The sequence below is a fragment of the Aythya fuligula genome, chromosome 5, assembly GCF_009819795.1.
Source record: "Aythya fuligula isolate bAytFul2 chromosome 5, bAytFul2.pri, whole genome shotgun sequence".
NCBI classification, from domain to species: Eukaryota; Metazoa; Chordata; class Aves; order Anseriformes; family Anatidae; genus Aythya; species Aythya fuligula.
This window is the reverse complement of record NC_045563.1, coordinates 2,719,541-2,742,243: the sequence shown is the minus strand read 5'-3', so window position 1 is coordinate 2,742,243 and position 22,703 is coordinate 2,719,541. Positions and strand designations below refer to the sequence as shown.

At 48.7% G+C, this 22,703-nt stretch overlaps 1 protein-coding gene across 1 annotated transcript; it reads left to right on the top strand.

Annotated features, from left to right (window-relative positions):
• NEMF (nuclear export mediator factor) lies at positions 1-22,436 on the top strand. Its single transcript, XM_032188824.1, has 33 exons — positions 1-82; positions 295-363; positions 1,039-1,141; positions 2,061-2,186; positions 2,274-2,422; positions 2,620-2,687; positions 6,024-6,110; positions 7,059-7,135; positions 8,026-8,096; positions 8,187-8,262; positions 9,298-9,360; positions 9,686-9,763; positions 10,038-10,246; positions 11,821-12,006; positions 12,479-12,542; positions 13,056-13,144; positions 13,797-13,900; positions 14,299-14,361; positions 15,064-15,176; positions 15,830-15,887; positions 16,402-16,460; positions 16,918-17,038; positions 17,133-17,406; positions 18,228-18,270; positions 18,352-18,401; positions 18,846-18,993; positions 19,268-19,345; positions 19,423-19,617; positions 20,211-20,243; positions 21,046-21,152; positions 21,235-21,278; positions 21,373-21,452; positions 22,025-22,436. Exons 1-33 carry the CDS (start codon positions 24-26, stop codon positions 22,100-22,102), a joined length of 3,222 nt encoding a protein of 1,073 aa, XP_032044715.1. The 5' UTR covers positions 1-23; the 3' UTR covers positions 22,103-22,436.
• The last annotated feature ends 267 nt before the right edge of the window (positions 22,437-22,703 follow it).

The following is a 22,703-nucleotide window of genomic DNA, read 5'->3' as shown; positions in this document are numbered from 1 at the left end:
GGCCGGGCCGGGCCGGCGGCGCCATGAAGGGCCGCTTCGGCACCATCGACATCCGTGCGCTGCTCGCCGAGCTCCGCCGCAGGTACGGCACCGGGGGGGGACACACGGCACCGGGAGGGCTCCGGGGGGGCACCGGGAGGGCTGCGTGGGGCCCCCAGACCCTGCCCGGGCAGCCCGTGCCCCCCCAGCCCCGCCGCTGCCTGAGGCGCCGGCACGGTTCCGTGTGGGGCTGTGTGGGGTTCTGCTCGTAACGCGGCCGTGTTTGTTGTTTTTTTGTTTTTTTTTTTTTGGCAGCCTGCTGGGAATGAGAGTGAGCAATGTTTACGATGTGGACAACAAGACCTATCTCATCCGGCTGCAGAAGTAAGAATCGCTGTAACTCCCCTCACCCGGTCGCTGTATGCATGGAAATTGTGCTTTTTGTACATACGGCGTTGCTGCTGGCAGGTGTTTCGCTTTTCTGACCAGTTTTCAGCGGAATCCTGTCATTTTCTGCTAAAACTCGGTAACTTTTACTCTGGAAGGCCCCGGGGGTAGCGTACATAGGGTTGTGAAACAAGCAAAATGCTGCAGCAAAGGTAGAGAAGGCCCCAGGAGTTGTCCTAAAAGCACGCAGCCATCCCCATTTCTTTCTGTGGGGAAGTAGGAGAGGCATTCAGGAGGGCAGAGCCTCAATTCTACAGTGATATTAATGCCCAGGCCAGGTGGTGGGGATGGCACGCTGCTGTCCCCAGCCTGTCCGCTGCATCATGTCTCACCTGGGCCCAGCATCACCTCCTTGCCTCCAGTTGCACTGGGGAATTTCTGACTCCAAAACCATTTTTCTTGGCCCTTTGTCTATAAACTTAACACGTGGGCATCCTTTTGCTGTCAGTGTGGCTGCAGCACTGTTTGATGGATTCCAGTGGTCTTGGTGAGTGTTTTCTGCAGGTGATGTGCTCCTGCCTGTGGTGGTTTGGTCTCATCCCAGTGCAGCCTGGTGTGTAGCACGAGGTGGCTGTTCAGGTACCAAGTGGTAAATCTGTGTTTTGGTAACAGACCCGACTGCAAGGCCACGCTGCTGGTTGAGTCTGGAATACGGATTCACACAACGGAGTTCGAATGGCCAAAAAACATGATGCCATCCAGCTTTGCAATGAAGGTAAGCCAACCTGCGGTTTCATTTTAAAAAAATTGGTTAAAGAAAGCAACATTAATGTGCTGTCCTCAGAGACAAGGAAATACTAAAAGGTTTTGCCTGGTGGATCCTGATCAGGCAGGTGGCTGAAGGTGAAGAAGCAGCACATGTGGCTGTAGGATCACGTTGTTGATTCTCAGCACCCAAAACAACGAGTGTGTACGTTTATGAAGACTGGTGTTAACCTGCAGAACATTTTTGGTGCCACCCAGACCTTTCAGAATTTGCCTCAGTGAAGTCCTTGTTATTCAAGTTGGATTGTCCAAACGTGTAGGTCCTGGGCACAGCACGCTGCGTTAATAGAGTCCTTCTGTTCGCTCTGCCAGACTCTGAGGGTTCAGATCTTGGGGCAAGCTGTTGGGCTGCATTCCTCTAGGTAGGTCTGTGGGAACACAGCCCAAGGGCTGTCTCACAGGTCAGGTCTGCGTAGCTTGCCACTTCTGGATGTGGCCTCATTGAAATGGCTCTGCAGAGACTCTCTTGGGTGGTCCTTTGTTGATGCAGGGTTAATCCTGAATCTCTTTGTAATACAAAGTCTTTGGACTTTAACTAACTGCTCGCTTGTTGAGGTGACATAGATGACCTTGCTTTGAATAATGGCTGAACAAACAGCACTTTTAATGGCAAAAATCTCTTAATGTAAGAACCTGGAACAATTGTATTATCTATAAATATCAAGGTGATATTATTTTTCCTAAGAGCTGCCTTACTTTTGTATCATTGGGATTGGGATTTTTGTCTTTCCAGTATTTGTATTCAGAAAGAAGCGGTCGGTGTTGTAGCAGGGATCAATAGCTTAGAAAACCAACAAATATATTTCAGCGTAAAACATCACAAGCAGGGCCCTTTGCATCGTCTGACAGATGTTCTCTGCTCTTGGCAGTGCCGTAAGCATTTGAAAACCAGAAGGCTGGTCAGCGTGAAGCAGCTGGGTATAGACAGAATCGTGGACTTCCAGTTTGGGAGCAACGAGGCTGCTTATCACCTCATCATCGAGCTGTACGACAGGGTGAGTGCGAGGCTCCACGCGCGTCCCCGGCAAGCGAGCGCTCGAGCACGGCCTTGGCTGATGATCCCCTGGGGTGTTTTCTTGCAGGGCAACATCGTCCTGACAGACCACGAATACCTCATCTTGAACATCCTGAGATTTCGCACGGACGAAGCAGATGATGTCAGGTTTGCGGTTCGGGAGCGATACCCGGTGGACAGCGCAAAAGCACCTGCACCTCTGCCAACCGTGGAAAGGTAGCTGCTTTTAGGTGGCGTACGTGTTGGAATAAACCCCAATTACTGTGCAAAAAGTACTCTATCTGTGGGTATTCTTTTCACGTACCGCAGACATTTTGCATTTCTTCTAATACTGAAAATGTTTTGTTGCTTCTAAGCAATACAGCGTGATCTTAAAACCCGTTGTTCTTGCAACTCTTTTTTATCTTTCGCAGGTTAACTGAAATAATATCAAATGCACCCAAGGGGGAGCAGTTGAAGAGGGTTCTTAACCCGCATCTTCGTAAGTAATTCTGTTTCACTTGGAAATGAAATGGGGGCAATATCTGTCCTGTTTTGATGATACTGAATATTTGAGTAACTTCAAGCTGTCTTCATTTTTTGAGGTTGTTGGTGACAGCCTGCTTTTATGTGTGTTTGAAAAACAACAAAAAATGAAGCCTTTGAAAACAGATTTTTGTTGTTGTTTTTGATTCAAAGCAAGCTGCACAATGAGCCTTGCTGTGATCCTGCAGGGATGAAGGCCTGAGAACAGCTCTGTCGGAGCTTTGATGTGGTGCATTCTGCCCAGCGTCCTGTCTTTGGTGGTACTGACCAGGAGGTGGTACATGTACAGGCGGGGCAGGGATGCTAGGAAGTGGCTGGGGGATGCCAGTCCCACAACCAGTACTGCTGTGGTAAAACCAGCACGATTAATCTGTCTGTCTGGGTGTTCTCTGGTAGGCAGGCAGAGCACCCTGTGCCCCAGTTCTCCTGAGCACAGAATAGATGTGACTGGTGTGACGTGGTGAGAACAAGTTTGTTTTATTCTGCTGATTCTGTTGATGCAGGGTGCCTGGCAGACACCCCCGAGCAGCTTAAATGCTCTGATTTGCAGACCGAAGTATTGCTTTCCCATTTCTTGATTCCCCTTTTTAACCACCATTGTTCTTTTCCTTTTCTACTGTGGCCTTCTCCTAAATAAACAACCTGCTGCCAACTGCTTCCTCCCACTGGTCCCAGTTTTGTGATATCTTTATTCAAATCTGGTGCTGTGATCTAGGTAGCCTCGGCCTTACAGCGTCACTGATCTGGTTGCTCAGGCACTGGTGGCCTGGCGAGGTTCTGCTCTCTAAAAGGGCTGTGATTCTTCCCTCCTGTGAGCTTGGCCTTTTCTCACACCTCTTCCTTAACCACCTGTGAAACCCGACCATCCCTCTGGGTTTCAGTGTAAGTTACTGTGCTTCCCATGCTGGGAGCTCTTGTGTCCAGGGCTTTCTGATGTTGTGTTCTGCAGTTCCTCACATCTTACTCAGTCAGCTTAAACTCGGGCTGGGGCTTGGTCAGCAGCCTGGTCCTTAGCCTGTAGCCCTAAAAGAAACACTGCTATTTCCCCAGAACAGCCTCTCAGTCCCAGTACTTTTATGTTTTAGAGACTTCTAGGCAGCACTGACCAGCAGGCATCCTTGCATTTAATAGCTTGGGTTGGATTTGTCTTCCATACATTTACCCAATCTCTTTTTTGAGCCTGTATGAACTTCTGCAGTGTCCTGTGGTGCGGGCTTGCACTTGCTTTCATACCACATGAAAAGTCATCCCTTTTTTTTTTTTAAGCTGATCTCTTCAATTTAACTTGGTGCTCTAGTATTGCATTTGAGGAGAAGGTGAACAGCTGCTATTTACGAATTCTGCACCACTCATTTTATGTCCTGGTCATTTCTAGGCTGACCAGCTCTTACTGTTTAGCCTTCTGAGTCTTTCCTTGTACAGAATCAGTTCCAAGCCTCTGATACTTGTCCTTCTCTTCACTTTTTCTAGCTCTACCTGTTTTGAAATGGAGTAGATAAAAGCGTACCTAACATTCAGAGTGGCAGAGCACCACAGATTGATGCTATGGCATGGTTTCCCTCGTTCCACTCACCGTTCCTTTCCCAAAAGTTCCCAACACACAGCTTGATGCTTCTGTATTCACTGACAGAGGAGCTTGTGTTTCCACAGAGCCATCTGGTCTTGCTCCCAAGCAGAAATGTTGGTTGGGTTCTGGTGCTGCACATGGAAAAGCAGGACTGTCTTTCCTCACGTACATCAATTTGTGTTGTTTTACAGTGAGTTTCTCTCTCAGTTCTTTAATCACCAGTGTTTGTCTCCTCCAGTTCTTCACGGCTTACTGTGGTCTTTCTTGCTTAGGCAGAATTTGCTTTGTCGCTGGGCTTTGTTCAGGGGCACACGGAGCAGTGTGGGCCCTAGCGTAGCTCCCTGCAGAACTCTGCTTCCCTCCTGGAGGGGGCTGACAGCCTGGGCCTCCTCTCTGGTTCCTGACTTCCAGCCAGGAAGGGGCTGGTCTGTTACTTGATGGCATCTTGTCATCTCTGAGAGCTTTGGGATGAGCTTTGCTAAATGTTTTCTGGAGATCTGAATAGACTGTGTCTGTTTGACCTCCTGTGTCTTTGTGTCTTTTTAACAGTCTGGTAAATTTATTAGGCAAAATGCAGAACTGTGCTCCCTCTTCTGTATCTAGTACAAAGCTCTGCTAGTTCTAGGCTTTAGGCTAAAAAGAGTTGAGAATAGAAAAGTTTTAAGACCAGTTTGTGCTGGTGTGGATGTTGAATTCAAGTGTGTTCTGTCTCTTACCGTGTAGCTCTTTAACAGTGGTATTTCATTCAGATTCTGTGGGTTAACGAGAGAAACTCTCTGACTACCTATGCCGTTAAACAGTTAGTAGTGATGTCTAAAATATTAGTGTCGACCTTGTAGCCTGGTGTGGCATCCAGCTGGGCAGACTGGGTGGCTGAAATCTGATTTAGCCGTTCTGTGCCCTGCCTTCATGGGCTCTTGGCTGTCCCACTGCCTGTTGGGGTCACCTTCTGTGAGGCCACGTGCATCATCCTAAGCTTGGTGCTGCCTTGTCCCAGTGATTTTCATCTTTCCTCATTTCTCTTTTGCCAGTCCTCAGTTAAAGGTGCTTTTCCAAGGGCCCAGCTTGTTTCTTTGTCTTAAAACATCTTAGAGGAGGATCTTGTATCTGTTTTCATTTGCTGCTTCTCTGCACCCTGTTCAAACGGGGCTCCATCTGTTTCCGCTGCCACTCAAGTTTCACCGTTAGCTTTGACAGCTTTTTCCCACTTTTTTTCCTTGAAGCTACACAGCCTGTATGACTTCACCCTTTGTGCTACCTTGTCCCAGACCAGGTGGTTTTCCACCCTTACTGGGTTTCCTACACTCCTCAGTTCTTTTCCTACCCCCTTTTAAATTTTTAAAGGCTTTATTTTGTTTAGGCCAACGTGAAGCCCAGCCTTCCTGAATATCCTCATTCAGTCCTCGACCTTTCCCACTTCCAGATGAACCTAAGCATCCCTGAGTTTGTAAAAGCTCACACCATAAGCTGAGACCTGTCAGCTCTGCCCACCAGTGAGCATTTCTGAGAGCCACTGCGAGAGTCCTGATAACCTGCTTCCTATAGATCCTGCCTTCTGAATTCAGGACCATGATGCCTTTGCTCTCCCTGGTCTCTCTAAGGATTGTGACTGTAGTTTCCTGGCTGTAGATTGTTGAAACGCTTCTTATGATTTTATTGTGAACACAGTTTTCATGGAGAATCACCTCTATAAAAGAGTTCTTTAATTTTTTTTTTTTCTTGTAGCTTATGGAGCCACCCTCATTGAGCATTGCCTTATAGAAGCTGGATTTTCTGGTTCTGTCAAAATAGATCAAAATCTGGAAAATAAAGGTATGCAGAAAATAATGTTTTAGAGGCTGTACATATTTGGTCATTGTCATGTCTGGGTAGTATTCTTTTCAAAGAGATGAGTAATCCTTAAACCTGTACTTCTGACCACACGGTTACATGCTGTAATGTTCTTAGGTTGGGACCAACCTTCTTCATATTAAAACTCTTGAAATAGAACGTAAGACTCCTCCTATAGTCTCAGTGGTTTTATGAGACATTGCCTTAAACATCAGGTGAACTCTGGCTAGGTAAAGGGATATTTTACAAGAATTCCATAGGGAGGAGTTGGCATCAAAGTCTTCCTTTGGCTATAACAGACATGGTGGGGATTCGATAAAGCAGGGGCTTTACATTTACTGCACAATTTCAAAGTCAGAAAAGAAAAATAAGACTACAGAAAAATCTAATGTCCTTTATATTTGCCATAAATCAAACAGATTTTTTACTTTGTACTGCTTTATGGTGCTGTAACAAATCGACTTTATAACAAACAGCTTGCAGGAACTGGTTTATGCTTTTCTCTGCAGTTTTATTTTATAAACTGCTAGCATTCGTATGGTCTTCCTTCATGGAACTTGAAATATGTCTTTAAAGTGCATATATATATATTTAAAAAAAGAACGCCTTCCAAACATAAAATGTGTACTGAGGCTCCTGTTTAGAATGAATAGTAATTGCTGAAGCAATTACTGAAACAATTACTAAAAACAGGGTGCAGGATATCTGCAGTTTTATTTTTGAGCCATACTGGGATCCTACTCTTAGACTGTCTGACAGGGCCACAGCTGGAGCTTGTCATGGACATGGTTAGGTCGGACAGGCTGCTCCAGGCACTTAGAAGAGCTGATGCCTGGGTCTTTTGATTTGCTGTTGTGCTAGGTTTATGTAACAATATCTTTCTGTTCTAGGTGTCTTAAAATATTCCTCTCCTCCCCCCTCTCTCTTTAGAAAATATTGAAAAAATACTCACTGCTTTGGAAAAAGCTGAAGAATATATGGCACTAACGGATGACTTCAGCGGAAAGGTGGGTCTCAGCTGGGCAACTTGGTTAGCAGTCACGCAGGAACTGCAGAATTAAACTAGTGGGCAGTTATTGTTCACAACGTGCCCGTTCTGGGGTTATCAGCTTCAGGTTTTGTTCTGGGAGCTTGTGCTCCTGGTGGTGTTGGGTAATACAAACGACCTCCTTGCACAGCATGTACAGCAATTAAATAATTTATGAGCAGATGATGTAGGTCCTAGGAAAACTGCATTATGTACCATCAGAGCACAAGTGCTCTTCTGCCTGTCAGCCCTGCATTTGTGTGCTAATTTGTAGGGTGGATTCACAAAATATCTGGGGTTGGAAGGGGCCTTAAAGACCACCCAGTTCCAGTCTGCCATGGGCAGGGACACCTCCCGCTACATCAGGTTGCCCAGGGCCTCTTCCAACCTGGTTGTGGACACCTCCAGGGATGGGGCAGCCACAGCTTCTCTGGGCAGCCTGTGCCAGGGCCTCACCACCCTCTGAGTGAAGGATTTCTTCCTAACGTCGAATCTAAATCTCCCCTCTTAGTTTAAAACCATTGCCCTGACCCAGGTGCAGCACCTTGAACTTGGACTTGGTGAACCTTCCTGGGTTCACGAGGGCCCATTTCTCAAGCTTGTCCAGATCCCTTTGGATTGCTTCCCTTCCTTCTGGTCTATTGACTGCACCGCTCAGCTTGGGCAGTTCTGAGGTTCCTAAGTTCACCTTTTTTGGGGGAATAAGATGTCACATTGTCACATTGCTTCTACCATAAAGTCTCCCAGCTAGAGTGAAGTACTGTCTCGTGCTGATCAGTAGGTCAGCACCTGAAACTGGCTGCTTTGCCAAGATAAAAGAGGATCCTTTTCAAAGACAAATGCTGATGTCATATTTATCTGTTCCTTTAGGGTTATATTATCCAGAAAAAGGAGAAAAAGCCGAGCCTGGAACCAGATAAACCCGCAGAAGATATCTACACGTAAATATCTGAAATGTTTATTTCCTATTTTTCTAGCCTGCATAACCTAAATTAGTTTTCAGGTGATAATATCAAATGTGTATTTTACAGATATGAGGAATTTCATCCTTTCTTGTTTTCTCAACATTCAAAATGTCCGTACTTGGAATTTGACTCATTCAATAAGGTACAGTGCTTTTGCTGATGCTGTACTTAAGTGCTTTAATTGACTGATGCTAAGAAGAGTAATTAAAAAGCAGTGCAAAAGTTGATAGTGAAAACACAGAGCTTGGAAGAGGTGATTAATTTTATGGGTAGAAGTTTTACACATAGAAGGCCGAGTAAAACAGGGCCTTTAGGCTGCTGTTGAGTGGTGCTGTCTTTGCTGGCTTGGTTAGTAGGTCCTGCAGCTGAAATGATGGCACGTGGCACTGAATTTGGGTGTGCATGGAACACGCCAAGCTGTTGACCAGGACTGGTGACAGCCAAACGTTTTGTTAGTGGAGAGTTCAGATGCTGAGCTCTCACCGGAGATGAGCTTTCACCGCAGCGACCCCTTTGAAAGCCCAAGGCATCTGGTTTAGTGTTTCCTTGAGTGTTGTCCTTCCTGGTCCTTGGCTTGTTAACATTATCTGGAATCATTAACTGCGTGTTCCTAACCTTGATCTTCAGAGTTCCCGTGTTACTTTCCTGCCCTGCTTCCTGGCTGAATTTCTGTCATCTCCTTCACAGCACTGATGGTCTAAGCAGCCTTAAAACCTTCCTCTCCTTTTGTTTTAATCAGTGTTTGGCAATGGGAGCATCCCATCAGGGACGGTTCTTAGGCTTAGTTTCTAGGATTTCTGTATTGTTTTTTTTGAACTGACCTATTGAAGCAGCAGGGATTCAGGGCACGCAGGTCTAGAATTGCTCTGCAGGTTAAATGGCTGCACACAGTACACAACAGCAGGTTCCTTTTAATAATTTCTTAACAAAAAATGAGGGTCCAGGTTGGCCAGCTGTTTTCTGTTCTGTGTGGCCCACTGTAGTGAGACATAACCTAGAGTGCCTTGCTGAACTCATCTCAGGCAAAGGTGAAATGGAGGAGGTTTTTGAACTCCGTTTTAGCATGTCTCTTCTTAGTGCTTTGCAGTCAGCTCTTGGGGAAAACCTCCTCTGCCTGCTTGTTGCTGGCATCAGTCAGTGCAACTTGGAGATTTTTAAAACTGCTTTTCTCTTGTAGGCAGCAGATGAATTCTACTCCAAGCTAGAGGGACAGAAAATTGACCTGAAAGCCTTGCAGCAGGTATGCTCTCACCCGGGGTGGAACAGCTGAGGTGTCTCTCTGAGCTTCAAATGCTTCTTTAGGGCCCTTGGTCTCTGTAGCTTGGGGTGGGGAAGGTGGTGGTTACTTATTTGTGGTACGGAGATGATGTGGTACGGATTTCAAAATGCATAATGCAGCAATTGCTTGTATGCGAAGTTGAAGTAACAACAGTATTTTGGAAACTTTGTGTCTCATGCCGTTGTGTTTTTCTTTGTTGGAATGCTGTACTGAGTGTCTCACAATGATGAGATGATGTCACCTATGTATAGATATAATATTTTTCCATTTTACTTGTCTTTGAAAGGAAAAACAAGCACTGAAGAAACTTGAAAATGTCCGCAGGGATCACGAGAACAGGCTAGAAGCTCTTCAGCAAGCTCAGGTAAGACTGGGATTTTTTTTAACAAAGATGCATAATGTTTTTTTAAGAAAGAGACCCAGTGGGTCTCTGCTCCCCTACAAATGCTCTGTACCTCTCTTGCCAAAGTTTGCTTGTGCAGCTCTGCTTGCAAGACAAAAGTTGGCTGTTGCCTCATGTGATCAGTTCTGTGCCATTTTTGAATTCTGTCTCAATATTAATTACTACTATTACTTTTTAAAATATTGCCTAGTAGGTGTTTAGCTTCAATGGGTGTAAATTTCTTTCTTACCTTAAGGAAGTTGATAAGATCAAAGGAGAGCTTATAGAGATGAACTTGGAGATCGTTGACCGAGCCATCCAGGTGGTCCGTAGCGCGTTGGCCAACCAGATAGACTGGACAGAGATTGGAACGATCGTTAAGGAAGCTCAGGCACAGGGGGACCCTGTTGCAAGTGCAATCAAGGAATTAAAGCTTCAGACAAATCACATCACGATGCTGCTGAGGTGAGTACGTGGCAGAGCACGTGTACCAAGTGTGAGTAGGACTGACTGCGTGCTGGGGGTTGCACTCCCACCATCTTTTTAGCTTAGGAATTGTTACTGAAGTTTTCTTTACTGAATAAAACTTTTCTTTACTGAATTGTTACTGACGTTTTCTTAACAGCATTGTGAAGAGAACATAGTTCAGTGGGCTTTCTTTTTTGCTTTCAAAAATAATAATTTGGTTACTGTAATAGCTTTTGTTTTGGTATTTTTAGTCTGGCTGACTATATCCTAAAATATTGGAAGGTGTCCTAAAGCAGTATAGGTCCCAACCATTGTATTGCTCAGCAGTTAACTGTGTACGTTTTATTCTGCTTCCACCTAAAATTCATGTGAGATCCTGCCCCTTTCGATGGCGGAGGCAGTCCACTGAAAGGATGACAGATCAAGACTGCAGCTGGTGTGAGCTGCAAGTTTTGATGCTCATCCCTGTGGAAGTCCTGACAAGAGAGCAGGCAGTGAGACGGTATCTGGAGTGTTTTTAAAAAACAGATTTGACGCTGTGTCATGATTCCAGAGATTTAAAAAAAAAAAGTTAGACTTTCTTTTTTACAGCTAGAACTTCGGGTACGAAAGCTGTAATGTTGCAAAGTTAATTACAAATTTTTAGTTACTTCATTTTCAAAAATGTCGCTATGTGAAGTAAGCTCGTTTTCAGGAGCGAGGTCTGCGTTTGCAGCTGTGATCTCTGTCTGTCTCATGAGCAGGTAACAGTCACTGCGCTGATCGGCCAGCTCAGTCAGTCCCCCAGTTGTTGAATCATGCTTCCGCAGTACAGGAGACTGTGGAGATGTCTTTCCCTTTACGAAGCGCATTATTTTATGCTCCTCCACTGCCTTTTGCTACGCAGACTTAGCATAGCCAGGTAGAGCAGGATTTAATGTACTGGTGAGAAGCAAATACAAATCCATCTGATGTGTGCTCAGCATAACTGCTTAAAAACAGTGGCACGGATATTTTGGGCCTTGCCTGAGCGGGGAGGTTGGCCCAGGTGACCTCCAGAGTCCCTTTCAACCTCAGCCATGCTGGGATTCTGCAATTCTGATTATTTTTTTTTAAAGGTTTTAAACCAGTGCACTGCTGTGCTGTTCCCTGAGTCACTGTGACAGCACAACTGCTCTCTTTTCGTGTGATCAGGCATAATGTTGTGCGTTTCTTTACTTCATGCAAGTAGATCTTCAGACTTGTTCTTTAAGTTTGGCATTTTCGTTAGATTGGTAGCGTGGATGTGTATCTTTTGATAGAAAAAGCTGCCTTGGAAAATGTCACTTCCTTGGATTGGGAAACGTGAGCTCTTTATTTTGTGCTTTTGTTTCCTTTTTTCTCCAAAGTCTGGTTTACTCTAAGATACAAACCTGCGTGCGTTGCATCCTGGAGCCTTCCTGTGGCTGCATGGTGAAAATGTTTTTGTAGTGAAAAGGGTTCTTTAGGCCATTTCCAGTCCTCATGAGAGACTAGAAGTAAAAATGCATTGCACTATGGTTGAAAACCAACTGTTTCTCTTATCTCAATCACATGATGTCGTGTTTTTTTAGGAACCCGTACGTGTTATCTGAAGAGGAAGAAGAGGAGGAGGAGGCTGATTTAGTGAAAGAAGAAACAGAAGAGCCAAAGGGGAAAAAGAAGAAAAATAAAAACAAGCAGTTGAAGAAGCCTCAGAAAAACAAACCGTCACTGGTCGATGTTGATCTCAGTTTGTCTGCGTATGCCAATGCCAAAAAGTAAGGCTTACAGCAAACTGTGCTTTGCTAGTAGAAATTTTCTGTGTGCCTTCAGTTGGTGGTGATAACATCATAGGAAAGGCTCTGTGCATAGCTTTTCAAAAATAACAATGGAAGTGGGTAGGTGCCCTGAGTGTAGGATGCGCATTTTCCTGGTCCAAAACTGTTATCTCAGTGTTGTGGCTGCTTTCCAGCTACTGCAGCGCTTTAATTTTGAGTATGGTTCTGCACAGTGACACAGAGTGGCTGCTTCTTGTCACACAGCAATGCAAACACCGCGTTCCTTCAGTCTCAGAAGGGAAGTTTCACCATTTGGTTGCTTTTCTCAGGGAAAGGCCAAACGAAAGATCTGAGCTAGAAATACTTCGTCAGAACTGAACTTTAGTACAAATGTAAAGAACCCTGAGAAATACGTCCTAAAAATATTAGAAATCCCAGCATGTTAAATCATAAACAAGCTTCTCTTTTGCAGGTACTATGATCACAAGAGACATGCAGCTAAGAAAACGCAGAAGACAGTAGAAGCTGCAGAAAAGGTATTTTTTTTCCTCATTTTTAGATGATAATTAAAAGCAAAGTCTCTGTCACTGATAGGTGGAAAATCCTGATGTAGTCGAGGTAGTCCTAATGAGACGTGAAAGGTAGGGAAAAAAAACCAAGCAAATTTGTTTAATTTTTAAGCACTTAAGGTGACTAAATATAGAATTGAAGACCTCTGCTGTATTATTTTGTTAGCATTATGAACACTTCAGACAAGTGCCCGGTGAAGGTACTGACAAACCAGTAATTGCAGAGGCAGGGGTGTGGAAAATCAGTGGAAATCCGTATGATCAGATAGCTGATCATCTTCTCAGGGGCCACTTACGTAGGGCAGAGATTTATGAAGATTTTAAATGTGCTTTTGTGCCTTAAGGGAATGCAGGCTGTATGTGGAGCCTGCACTCTGGAAAAAAAAAATAGAGAAACTTCTCCCATCTTTCCTGTTGTTTGGTTAGTAATTTTATGATTCCTGTGCTGACTGATCGGGGTCATGCCTTCTGTCTAAACAGGCGTTTAAATCAGCTGAGAAGAAGACGAAGCAGACGCTGAAGGAAGTTCAGACGGTTACCACCATTCAGAAAGCAAGGAAGGTCTATTGGCAAGTACAGTTTTGTTGTCATTGTCTAACGTGTTGTGAGCGTGCATCAATTTAAAACAGCTGCGTCAGGCTGACCTCACTGGCTGAGACGTGGAGCTAAACTCTGCACCTTGTATCGAGCTAAACTCTGCACCTTGTATCGAGTCTCTTTACAGCTGCTGCTTTAAGTTGTTGGCTTGATCCCATTAGAGCCTTTGTCTGGGAAAGTTCCTTTCAGTGGAGCTGGACTTAAAATTTAGCTGAGTTTCTGGGTTTTAACAAAGCTGGGAAGATGGGCTTAGTAAAACTGGGGAACTTGGCTGTTACTTTCTGGCAGCTCAGCATCTGTGAAATAGTAACAGTAGATCAAAAATGTTTCAACGAAGCTTTTTATAGTCTAATAAGTAAATTGTTAAAATAAATAGGAGGCAGCTGGACTTGGTGGTGACAGTATTTATTTCATCTCAAAATACCATTGGCAGTGGTGTTATATTTGTACCATGTCTTGTTTCCATGCCACAGGCATGCCAATGGTAATGACACTATTTGCAGTGTCTTTTATAAGCAACAGATACCAAGTTGTGTATTCTCAGATTTTGACACAAAATGTACCTCTGGAACGTTCTACTAGCCCCATGTGTTTTTCCCCCCATGGACTGATGTAATTTGGCAGGTTTGAGAAGTTCCTGTGGTTCGTCAGCTCGGAGAATTACCTTGTCATTGCTGGGAGAGATCAGCAGCAGAACGAGATAATTGTGAAGCGCTATCTTAAGCCAGGTGAGCGTGACTGAGCGGGGCGTATCAGCTTTCTGTCTCGTTTTCCAGTTGTCTGAGAACAACACGGCAAGGTCTGCCTGGTTTGTTCTTAGCTCGAGCCTCAGATAAAGGGGCTTTGGTGGTGGTGAGGCCTGGAGGCTGCGTGTGTGTTGTCACTGGAGGGCTGGGGGCGAGTGGACCCTCCAGCGCTGCAGGACAAGTGTCTGTTAAGGAGCAAAGGAGCTGATCCTTCTTGGGGCAGCTGGGGAGGATTAAAAGACTTCCAGGTCCTCTTCCCATCCTGCTCCTTGCAGACAAAAGGGCTGTTTCCCACTGAAGCTGGGAGCCTTTCTTACTTTAGCTCTAGTAACCCGTGGAATTACCCCGTACGTGACTGATTCGAGTCACTTCTTTTCCAGGGGACATATACGTGCACGCCGACCTCCACGGAGCCACGAGCTGTGTGATCAAGAACCCGACAGGTACGTTGTGGGGCTCGGAGGGATGTCAGGGCCCTGCAGGCTGGTGGTGTCCTCACTGCGTGGCTGCTTCCAGCCCTGCGAGCTGCCTTCCCCCCGCGCTGCGGCACCCGGCTCCAGCAGAGGGCTCAGTTAGGACGTGAGGGGCATCGCTGCCTCCAAAATCAAGTTGTTATCAACTTGATGGGGGACCAGCTGTGCAAACCTGCCTGTGCCCCAGTCCTGGGAGGTGGCAAAAATTGGCCTTGAGCTGTGAGCAGCGCAGCTCCTGCTCCCTTGCAGAGCTGAGAAAGGAGCAGTGGCAGGGCTTCAGCTCCTGCTGGGGAGCTGTGAAGACCAGCTGGTGATGCTGCTCGTCATAGAATGGTTTGGGTTGGAATGGACCTGAAAGATCCCCTAGTTCCACCCCCCCTGCATTGGCAGGGACACCTCCCACTAGATCAGGCTGCCCCCAGCCCCATCCAGCCTGGCCTTCAACACCTCCAGGGATGGGGCATCCCCAGCTTCTCCAGGCAGCCTGTTCCAGTGCCTCACCACCCTCAGAGTAAAGAATTTCCTCCTCATATCTCATCTAAACCTCCCCTCTTTTAGTTTAAAGCCCCTGGGAAGCACACGTGCTGGATCAGGGGGCGTGTGGAAACTGGGGAGCCTCATCTGTTGTGTTTGTGGTTGTGTTAATTGGTGTGTTGGCTGTGACTGTTGCAGGGGAACCCATTCCTCCGCGGACCCTGACGGAGGCAGGCACGATGGCCTTGTGTTACAGCGCTGCCTGGGATGCCCGGGTTGTCACCAGTGCTTGGTGGGTCTCCCACAACCAGGTAAGGACACCTGTGTGTGATCTTTGCAGGTAGAATATCTGAAGGAAGTGGTGTGGGGCTGCAGATGGAGCGTCTCTGGGGCGGAACTGATGGATGGGGATGAAATTCCTGTTCCCTGATACCAGTCCTTGAGTTCTCCCTGGCTCTGCTGCGCTTAGGGCAGGGTTGGAGGAGTCACCTCTGAGCTGACGTGACCACGACAAGAAATATTGCAAGCTTGGCTTCTTGATACCAGAGAGGAAGAACTTTCATTAAAGAGGAATTTCCTTTTTTTTTTCTTTTTTTTTTTTTCAGTTGGGCTTCTAGCTTGTGCATTAGCTGTGGTCTCAGTCTGCTTCCAAGCGACTCTGCTTTAAGGGCAGAGAGATCACGTTAAACTGAAGGTCGAGGTGCTTTCTGTGTTCTTACTGCCTCACTAGCCCAGGTCCTCACCCAGGACTTGTAAAATCATTGTGTGATCGAACTGAAACACCTCTTAGGAAAATATCCTACTAAGGGCAGAAGGAGACCCTTGGGTACAGAGTCCTCCTACAGAGCTGTTCCCATAAGTTAAAAATGTGGCTTGCTTGGACGTTGCTCTTGTTAGTGCTGTTATTGCACAGTGCTGGTCTCCTCTTACAGACACTTTATAAAATCCATATCGTGCTTTTTAGGTTTCTAAAACTGCACCTACAGGAGAATACCTGACCACTGGAAGCTTCATGATCCGAGGTGAGACGCAAAGGAACCGTGTGACATTAGGCATTTTCACAGAATCACAGGCTGGTTTGGGCTGGCAGAGACTTAAAATCCATCTAATTCCAGCCCCCTGCCATGGGCAGGGCCCCCTGCCCCCAGCCCAGGCTGCCCCCAGCCCCATCCAGCCTGGCCTTGGGCACCCCCAGTGCTGGGGCACCCCTTTTGTCTGAAGATGCCGTGCTGTCCCGCGGTGGCAGGAATTCAGCTGAGCTGCCCCCCTCTCTGTGGCAGCCGGCAGATCCCGATCTTCTCAAAGTGTGTCCCGAGCAGTTCGTAAGGAACACCAGGTGCTGCAGCAGCATCTGCTAGCCAGGGCCCTGGACAGCAGATCGCTAGCTGAGTGTTTCCCCTGTTGTCATCCAAGAGCTAGAACAAGCCTTGGTGTAATTTCTGGCAGCCTAAAGCCTCTAATAAAGATGATTTTTGAAAAGGCGTCGTTCAACACTGCTGTTAAACCTCTTCATGAGAATCTGCCTTTGTTTTTCAGGGAAGAAGAATTTTCTTCCACCTTCATATCTGATGATGGGCTTTAGCTTCTTGTTCAAGGTACTGCTTCCTCTGTGCACATCCTGCTGGCTTTTGCAATTTGTTTTGAGCTGTGGGAGACTTAATTTCTAGTCTTTTTTTCCTCACTGGGACAAATCCCATAAAATGTGTCTTGCTGAAGGTTACTCTCCTCATATTTCCATTTTCCCTGTCTTGATTTAAAGCAAACAGACCCTGTTACAAACTAGCAAACCTGACTGTCTGCTGGATTTTTATATCAGCTGTTTGAGATGTGTGTGTTCAGGGAGAGTCTGCTGCTTGTGCAGCTGCCTCCTCGCTAGCTGTGCTTTCCAGGTTGTCGGACTCAGGTCTGAAGGTGCTGGTTTAGTTTTCTGCCCTTGGAACTGCAGGAAGCGTTCCAAGGGAGAGCATGAAGCTGAGTCAGGCGTGCTCTGCGAGGGCTGGCGAGCCTTATCGGGGCTGGTGCTGGCCTAACGTGAGCTGCCCCTGTTGGTAGGTGGACGAAAGCTGCGTTTGGAGGCACCGAGAGGAGAGGAAGGTCAAAGTACAGGATGAGGATCTCGAAACGGTTTCCAGCAGCGCCAGTGAGCTGGTGTCGGAAGAAGTGGAGCTGCTCGGTACGGTGGGTGTGACGTGGGCTCAGGACAAGCAGACCTGGCTGCCTCAGGCACTCCTAACGTCAGCTGTGTTTTCCTCACCTGTGCACCGTAGAAGGAGGGGACAGCAGCAGTGAAGAAGACAAAGCAGAGTGTGAGGAAGCACCGGAAGATGTGGAAGCCGTGCCTGAGAATAATCGGGATGAGGACGTTGCTGACCTCGACCAGGGCAGAGCAAACACCCCTCCTGCGCCCGAGGGGGAGTCCGAAGAGGAGGATGGTGAATCTGAGGATGAAGTGGAACATCCAGAGCCGAAGAGTGAAGCGAAGGAAGAAGAGGTAGATTACCCAGACACAACCATCGACCTGTCGCACCTTCAGTCTCAAAGGTAAGTGAAGAAGCAGCTGCGTTTCTCAGCAGCGTGGGCCCTCTGTGGAATCTCCACGCTGTTAAAATGCTGCCGAGGGCAGGGCTGTGATGAGATGCCATCAATTCTTTTGGTGCAGGCTGTCAGGGTGCAGGGCAGTAACCCTGTACCGTGCTAATCCTGCCGTGCTGCCTGCCATTTCCTGCTAAAAGGCGCTTCTTTGTGGGCTGCTTGCTCTGCACCCCCCTTCCTGAAGCGCACACGCAGCTCCCTGCTCCCTGCCTGGGGGTGTCTGGCTCCTTGGCCGCTGTTTCTTAGTCCCCGTTCTGGCCTCAGCATCCCGTGACTGCCCACGCAGTGATTTTGCTCCTCGGGAGATGGCTGCCCCTGTTTTTTGTGTTTTTTTTTTTTCCTCTGAATTGCCATTCAGCCCCAAGAAACTGAGCCACGGGCTGCTGTGCAGAGCTGGTGCTGAATTAGTGCTCTGCGTGTGGCCGTGAGATGAGCTCATCTCCCCGTGCCTCTGGAAATGGAACTCCTCAGAGGATGGAAGGCAAAACGATGGGGTGGGTGGAAGCGGGCAGCTCTCCCAGGGAATGCCGTGGCCCATCTGGGCTGTGCACACAGGGAGCTCTTTGCCTGTGCTGCGTGTGTGCTTCGAGGCAAGCTGGCAGGGATCTGAGGGCTTGTTTGTCAGCTGCATCCTGGCATTGCTGCCCTTTTTCTGGAAATTTTAAGATCTAGAAAGCTGAAAGCAGGGTGCCCAGGCTGGCTGGTGGTGGTGCCTGCAGGGTTGAGCTGCTCCTCATCCACTGACCAGCTCCGTTTTCATCTCCCCACAGATCCCTGCAGAAAAGTGTCCCCAAGGAGGAAGAACCCAGCTTGGTAAGGCCCCAGTCCAGGCGTGTGGCAAAAGCAGCAGCTGCTGCTGGACGTGGTAGGCTCTAACTGTGTTTCCCTTCTTAGAGTGACAGCAAGTCCCAGGGGCGAAGGCATCTCTCTGCCAAGGAGAGGAGGTGAGAGCCTCAGTGTTTGGGGTGAGGTGAACGCCTCCTCCTCGTTTCCTCCTCCCTGTGAGTGGGATTTGGGGTCAGCCTGGTCTTTGTCACCAGGAAACCTGGAAACCCGCAGCTGTCAGAGCTGTCAGTGGTCAGCCAGCAGCCGGAGGGGGGGTGGGAAGCTTTGGAGATGATTGTTTGCGTGTGGGGGTCCTGCTCCAGCAGCTAAAGCCTCCCTACGGAGAGCCTGAACAAGAGGGAAGCTTTTCAGCTTGGCGTTGCTGCTGTCTCTGAGGAGGAGGCTGTGAAATGTTCTTCTCCAAGTGTGGGTTCCCCCCGTGGAGAGCAGCCTGCTCCAGCTGACTCACCAGCACTGGTGGGAGAGCAGGAGCTGGGAGGAGGAAGGGGGCTCATCAGCGAGGCGCCGTCACCCCAGGGTGCTCCTCTCCTTGTTCTCGTTAGAGAAATGAAGAAGAAAAAGCAGCAGAATGACTCCGAGAACGTGGAGCCCCCCGAGGAGAAGCAGAAGGAGCCGGAGCCGCAGCGTCCCCCTGCTCCCAACGCCACCAAGGGTGTGCCAGCCCCTCAGCCCATCAAGCGGGGCCAGAAGGTAGGCAGGGAGCAGCACTGCCCCCGAGCTGAGCTGTTGCCACGTGAAGTGTGGGCTCGTCTCCCGCACAGGGAGAAGTTCTGGGTTTCTCTGTGTGGTCCCTGCCTGCCTGAGAGCTGCAGACTCTTGGTGAAGCTCGGTGGCTGGGGATTGCTCTGAAAAAGCTTTGGGAGACTTGGAAGGAGCACGCTTCTGGGGTCAGCATCTGGTTCTGGGTGGCTACAAAGCCCTGCAAAAGTCGTCGTTCCTAAAATTGTTGCGTTTTCTCCTCCAGAGTAAAATGAAGAAGATGAAGGAGAAGTACAAGGACCAGGACGAGGAGGACCGGGAGCTCATCATGAAGCTGCTGGGGGTGAGTGAGGGGAGCTCTGCCCCCCCCTTGGTGCGCTCAGGGCGCCGGCTCCAACCACCTCTCGTGTGCAACCGCAGTCTGCAGGCTCAAACAAGGAGGAGAAGGGGAAAAAAGGGAAAAAGGGGAAGACGAAAGAAAGTACAGTGAAAAAGCAACAGCAGAAACCCAAGTCTGGACATCGCGGTGCTGGCGGCGGCAAGGAGGTGCTCCCAGGAGGAGTCCTGCTGCATGAGTCCCAGGACCCAGCCCTGGAGGAGCAGCAGGACGAGAAGGTGAGCGGTGTGCTGGCCTCTCCTCGTGTGGCTGCTCCTTCTCACCCACTCTCGTGACCCTCCTGGTGCTGCGTAGTGCAGCTCTCGCTGCTTTTGGGGCACTGATGGCGAACAGCGTGCCTGATGCCACCGCTCTGGGAGCCCATCGGTCTCAGGCAGCAGCACAAAGCCCTGCAGCAGTCTGTGTGTGTGTGCGTGCCGGGTTCCCAGCACAGCCGAAACGAGGCCTGGGGAGCAGCTCGCCAGGCTGCCGAGGATCCAGAGAAATCGATCCTCCCACTCGGTGCAGCAGAAGTGTCCCTGAGCTCTCCCGATCTGTTGCTGTGAGTCAGGATCTGAATCACAGCCCAGATTTCTCCTCCCAGTTTGGCATGTGCCAAGCTAATGAGAGTTTTGAAGGAAATCGTCCTCCCCCACCTACACAAAACTGCTCTTTCTACCTTCACTTTCAAACGAGTTGAGCTGTCTTTGCGGTGGAAATTTGGCTTTCTGTGTCCCGCTGCTAAAAGAATTTATTTTCTCCAGGGACTTGGGGAGAAAAAAGCAGTTGTGTGCTCGTTTCAGCTCTGATGTCTCTTTTTCTGTGTATACAGGATGACCAGGAGCAGGATCAGCCAGGAGTTGAGGTAAATGCTCTTGTCTGAACCTCCCGTACGCGCTGAGGAGGGGGCTTGGTCCTGCTGGGAGCTGGAGGGCCCCGCTCTAGGGGCACGCCTGGAGCCCTGCAGGCTGCGGCTGGCACCGAGGCTCCCACCCTGAGCCCCTCGGAAGGGTTTGGTTCTGCTGATTTAAGTCCCCTTCATGCCCAAAGCTGTTGGAACCCAGCTTGCTTCTGTCTTTTTATTTCTCACACTGCTCATCGCACACATCCCCTGTGAAATTAGGGACCGGAGGAACTGGAGCTCGCCCCCGTCTTCGCCTCTGACCTTTTGCACCCCCAGCAGGGTGGCTCTGGGCTGGAGGACACAGCGTGATCGGGGTTAGGAGGTTGTTTAAGTGTAAAATTGCTTCAGAGGGCGCTGTAATTACCGGCTGGGGGTGTTGCCCAAGGCTGGAAATAAGTTCACTTCTTCAAATCTTTTAACTGAGGAGGGTAACGGTTGGCTGTAGGGGGGAGCTTTTGGTGACCTCGTGAAGACGTAACTGCATTTGGGGGCCCCCTTTGGGCCATTTAAAGCTGAGATCGCTAAGATGTGATATTAGCAATCAAAGCTGGTCAGTAATGAGCCATGGCTTGGTAATTAATTACCAGTGAAGGTGAGAAACCTAAATTCAGTACGTCCTGGCAGCCCCAGAGCTGTGATGGGGCAATTCCAGCTGGTAGCTGAGCTGGAAGGGGCGATGCTGCAGCCACACCAGTGACAGAGGTGGGTTTGGGTGCCAGTGCTGCTCCTGCTCTGCTTCCCCAGAAGTTCTTTGCCCCTGCAGGAGGCCGTGGCTTTGCTGGACTCCCTGACCGGGCAGCCGCACCCCGAGGACATCCTGCTCTTCGCCGTGCCCATCTGCGCTCCCTACACGGCGATGACAAACTACAAGTGAGTGGCGGTGCCTCCTGGGGGAAAGGCCCAGCAGAGGGGCGCCTGCTGTCCGACTCACAGAGCCCTCTTCTTTTCAAAGGTACAAAGTCAAGCTCACGCCAGGCACCCAAAAGAAAGGAAAAGGTAATGATTCAAAGAGGTTCCGTCCTTCTTGGTGCGTTACCGGTCGAAACCAGAACGTTTGTAGAGTTTTTAAGTCTTTCCCGTGGTTTTACAGCCGCAAAGATCGCCCTGCATAATTTTATGCAGTCCAAAGAAGCTACTGCAAGAGAAAAGGATCTGTTCCGCAGTGTCAAGGTGACTTTCTTTACATACTTTACCTTTTATGAGTCTAAGAGCAGCAGAAAAATGTCCACTGGTGCCAATTTGGGGGTAAATGCTTCAAAAAAAGTTACTGCTTTTTTTTTGGGGGGGAGGCTCTGCCAGCCACTGCCCCTCCTGGCTCTCAGTCCCCAGGGGCAGATTTCTCAGCTCATGTCCATGCCTGCAGGTTGCTGGGCAGCCAGGGCTGTTCTGTGACAGGACATACCGAAAAGCAGCAGCCCTAACGCTGCCTGGTCATGGAACTCTGCTAGAAAAACCACAACTAATGGGTAATGATCTTGAGGCAGTGTCCAGGGACTTGCTGACTCAGCCCCCCCATCCTAATGGAGCCGAGGGGTGGAAGCTGCGTGGAAACCCATTAAAAGTTTCCCGTTAATAAACTGGGGGCAGAGACCAGAAGCCTGATGTCAGCCCTGTATTCTGAGGGGAAAGGCAGCAGAAACGGGCACATCGGTCCGTGGCACCTGCCTCAGAAATGCTCGCAGGGGTGAGGAAGGTATTTGTAAAAGCACTGTTACGCTCAATTCCTCATCTTTGTTGTGTAGGACACTGACTTGTCAAGAAATATTCCTGGTAAAGTGAAGGTATCCGCGCCCAACCTGCTGAACAGGAAGAAGAAGTGACCTGGGGCTGGAGGTGTCGCCCCCCAACTGGTGCTGTGCAGGCAGGAGCTGCACCTGCAGCCTGGGAAGAGCCAGCCCCGGGCTGAGCGCTGTGACCCTGACTGAATTCAGCTTCCGTGGCAGTGAGACGTGGACCAGTTCCTCCACTGGGGGTTGGATGGACTCTGACAGCTCACCGAGATAAACAGCAGAGAAATGTGCGAGTAAATTGCTGGCGTTGGGTCAGTGCCGTGCTGCCGAGGTGTCTCTTCTCTTGTGCTTTGAATTTGGGAGCTCGGTGTTCTTTCCCTATAGCTGTGGGCAAAGGCAGCCCTTAATTTACTCCTAATTTACAGCATTGCTCTTCTCTTTCTTCCTAATCTGGACTGGGGGTCCTAGTGGGAGCAGGAGAGGTTCAGGGCAGAGTGCTTTACTTGAGGAAAGACAGAAGCACATTTTTTCCCCTAACATACCCTCAGCTGCCAGGAGATAAGAAGCCCAGTTCCAGCTATAGCCATTTCCCTGCTCCCTGCTGTGTAATTCTCACCCCCGTAGGAGAGCAGCACACAGGGAAGAGCTGGAGCCCGGGTCAAAACAACGCTGCGTTTGCTGTATCAGCAGC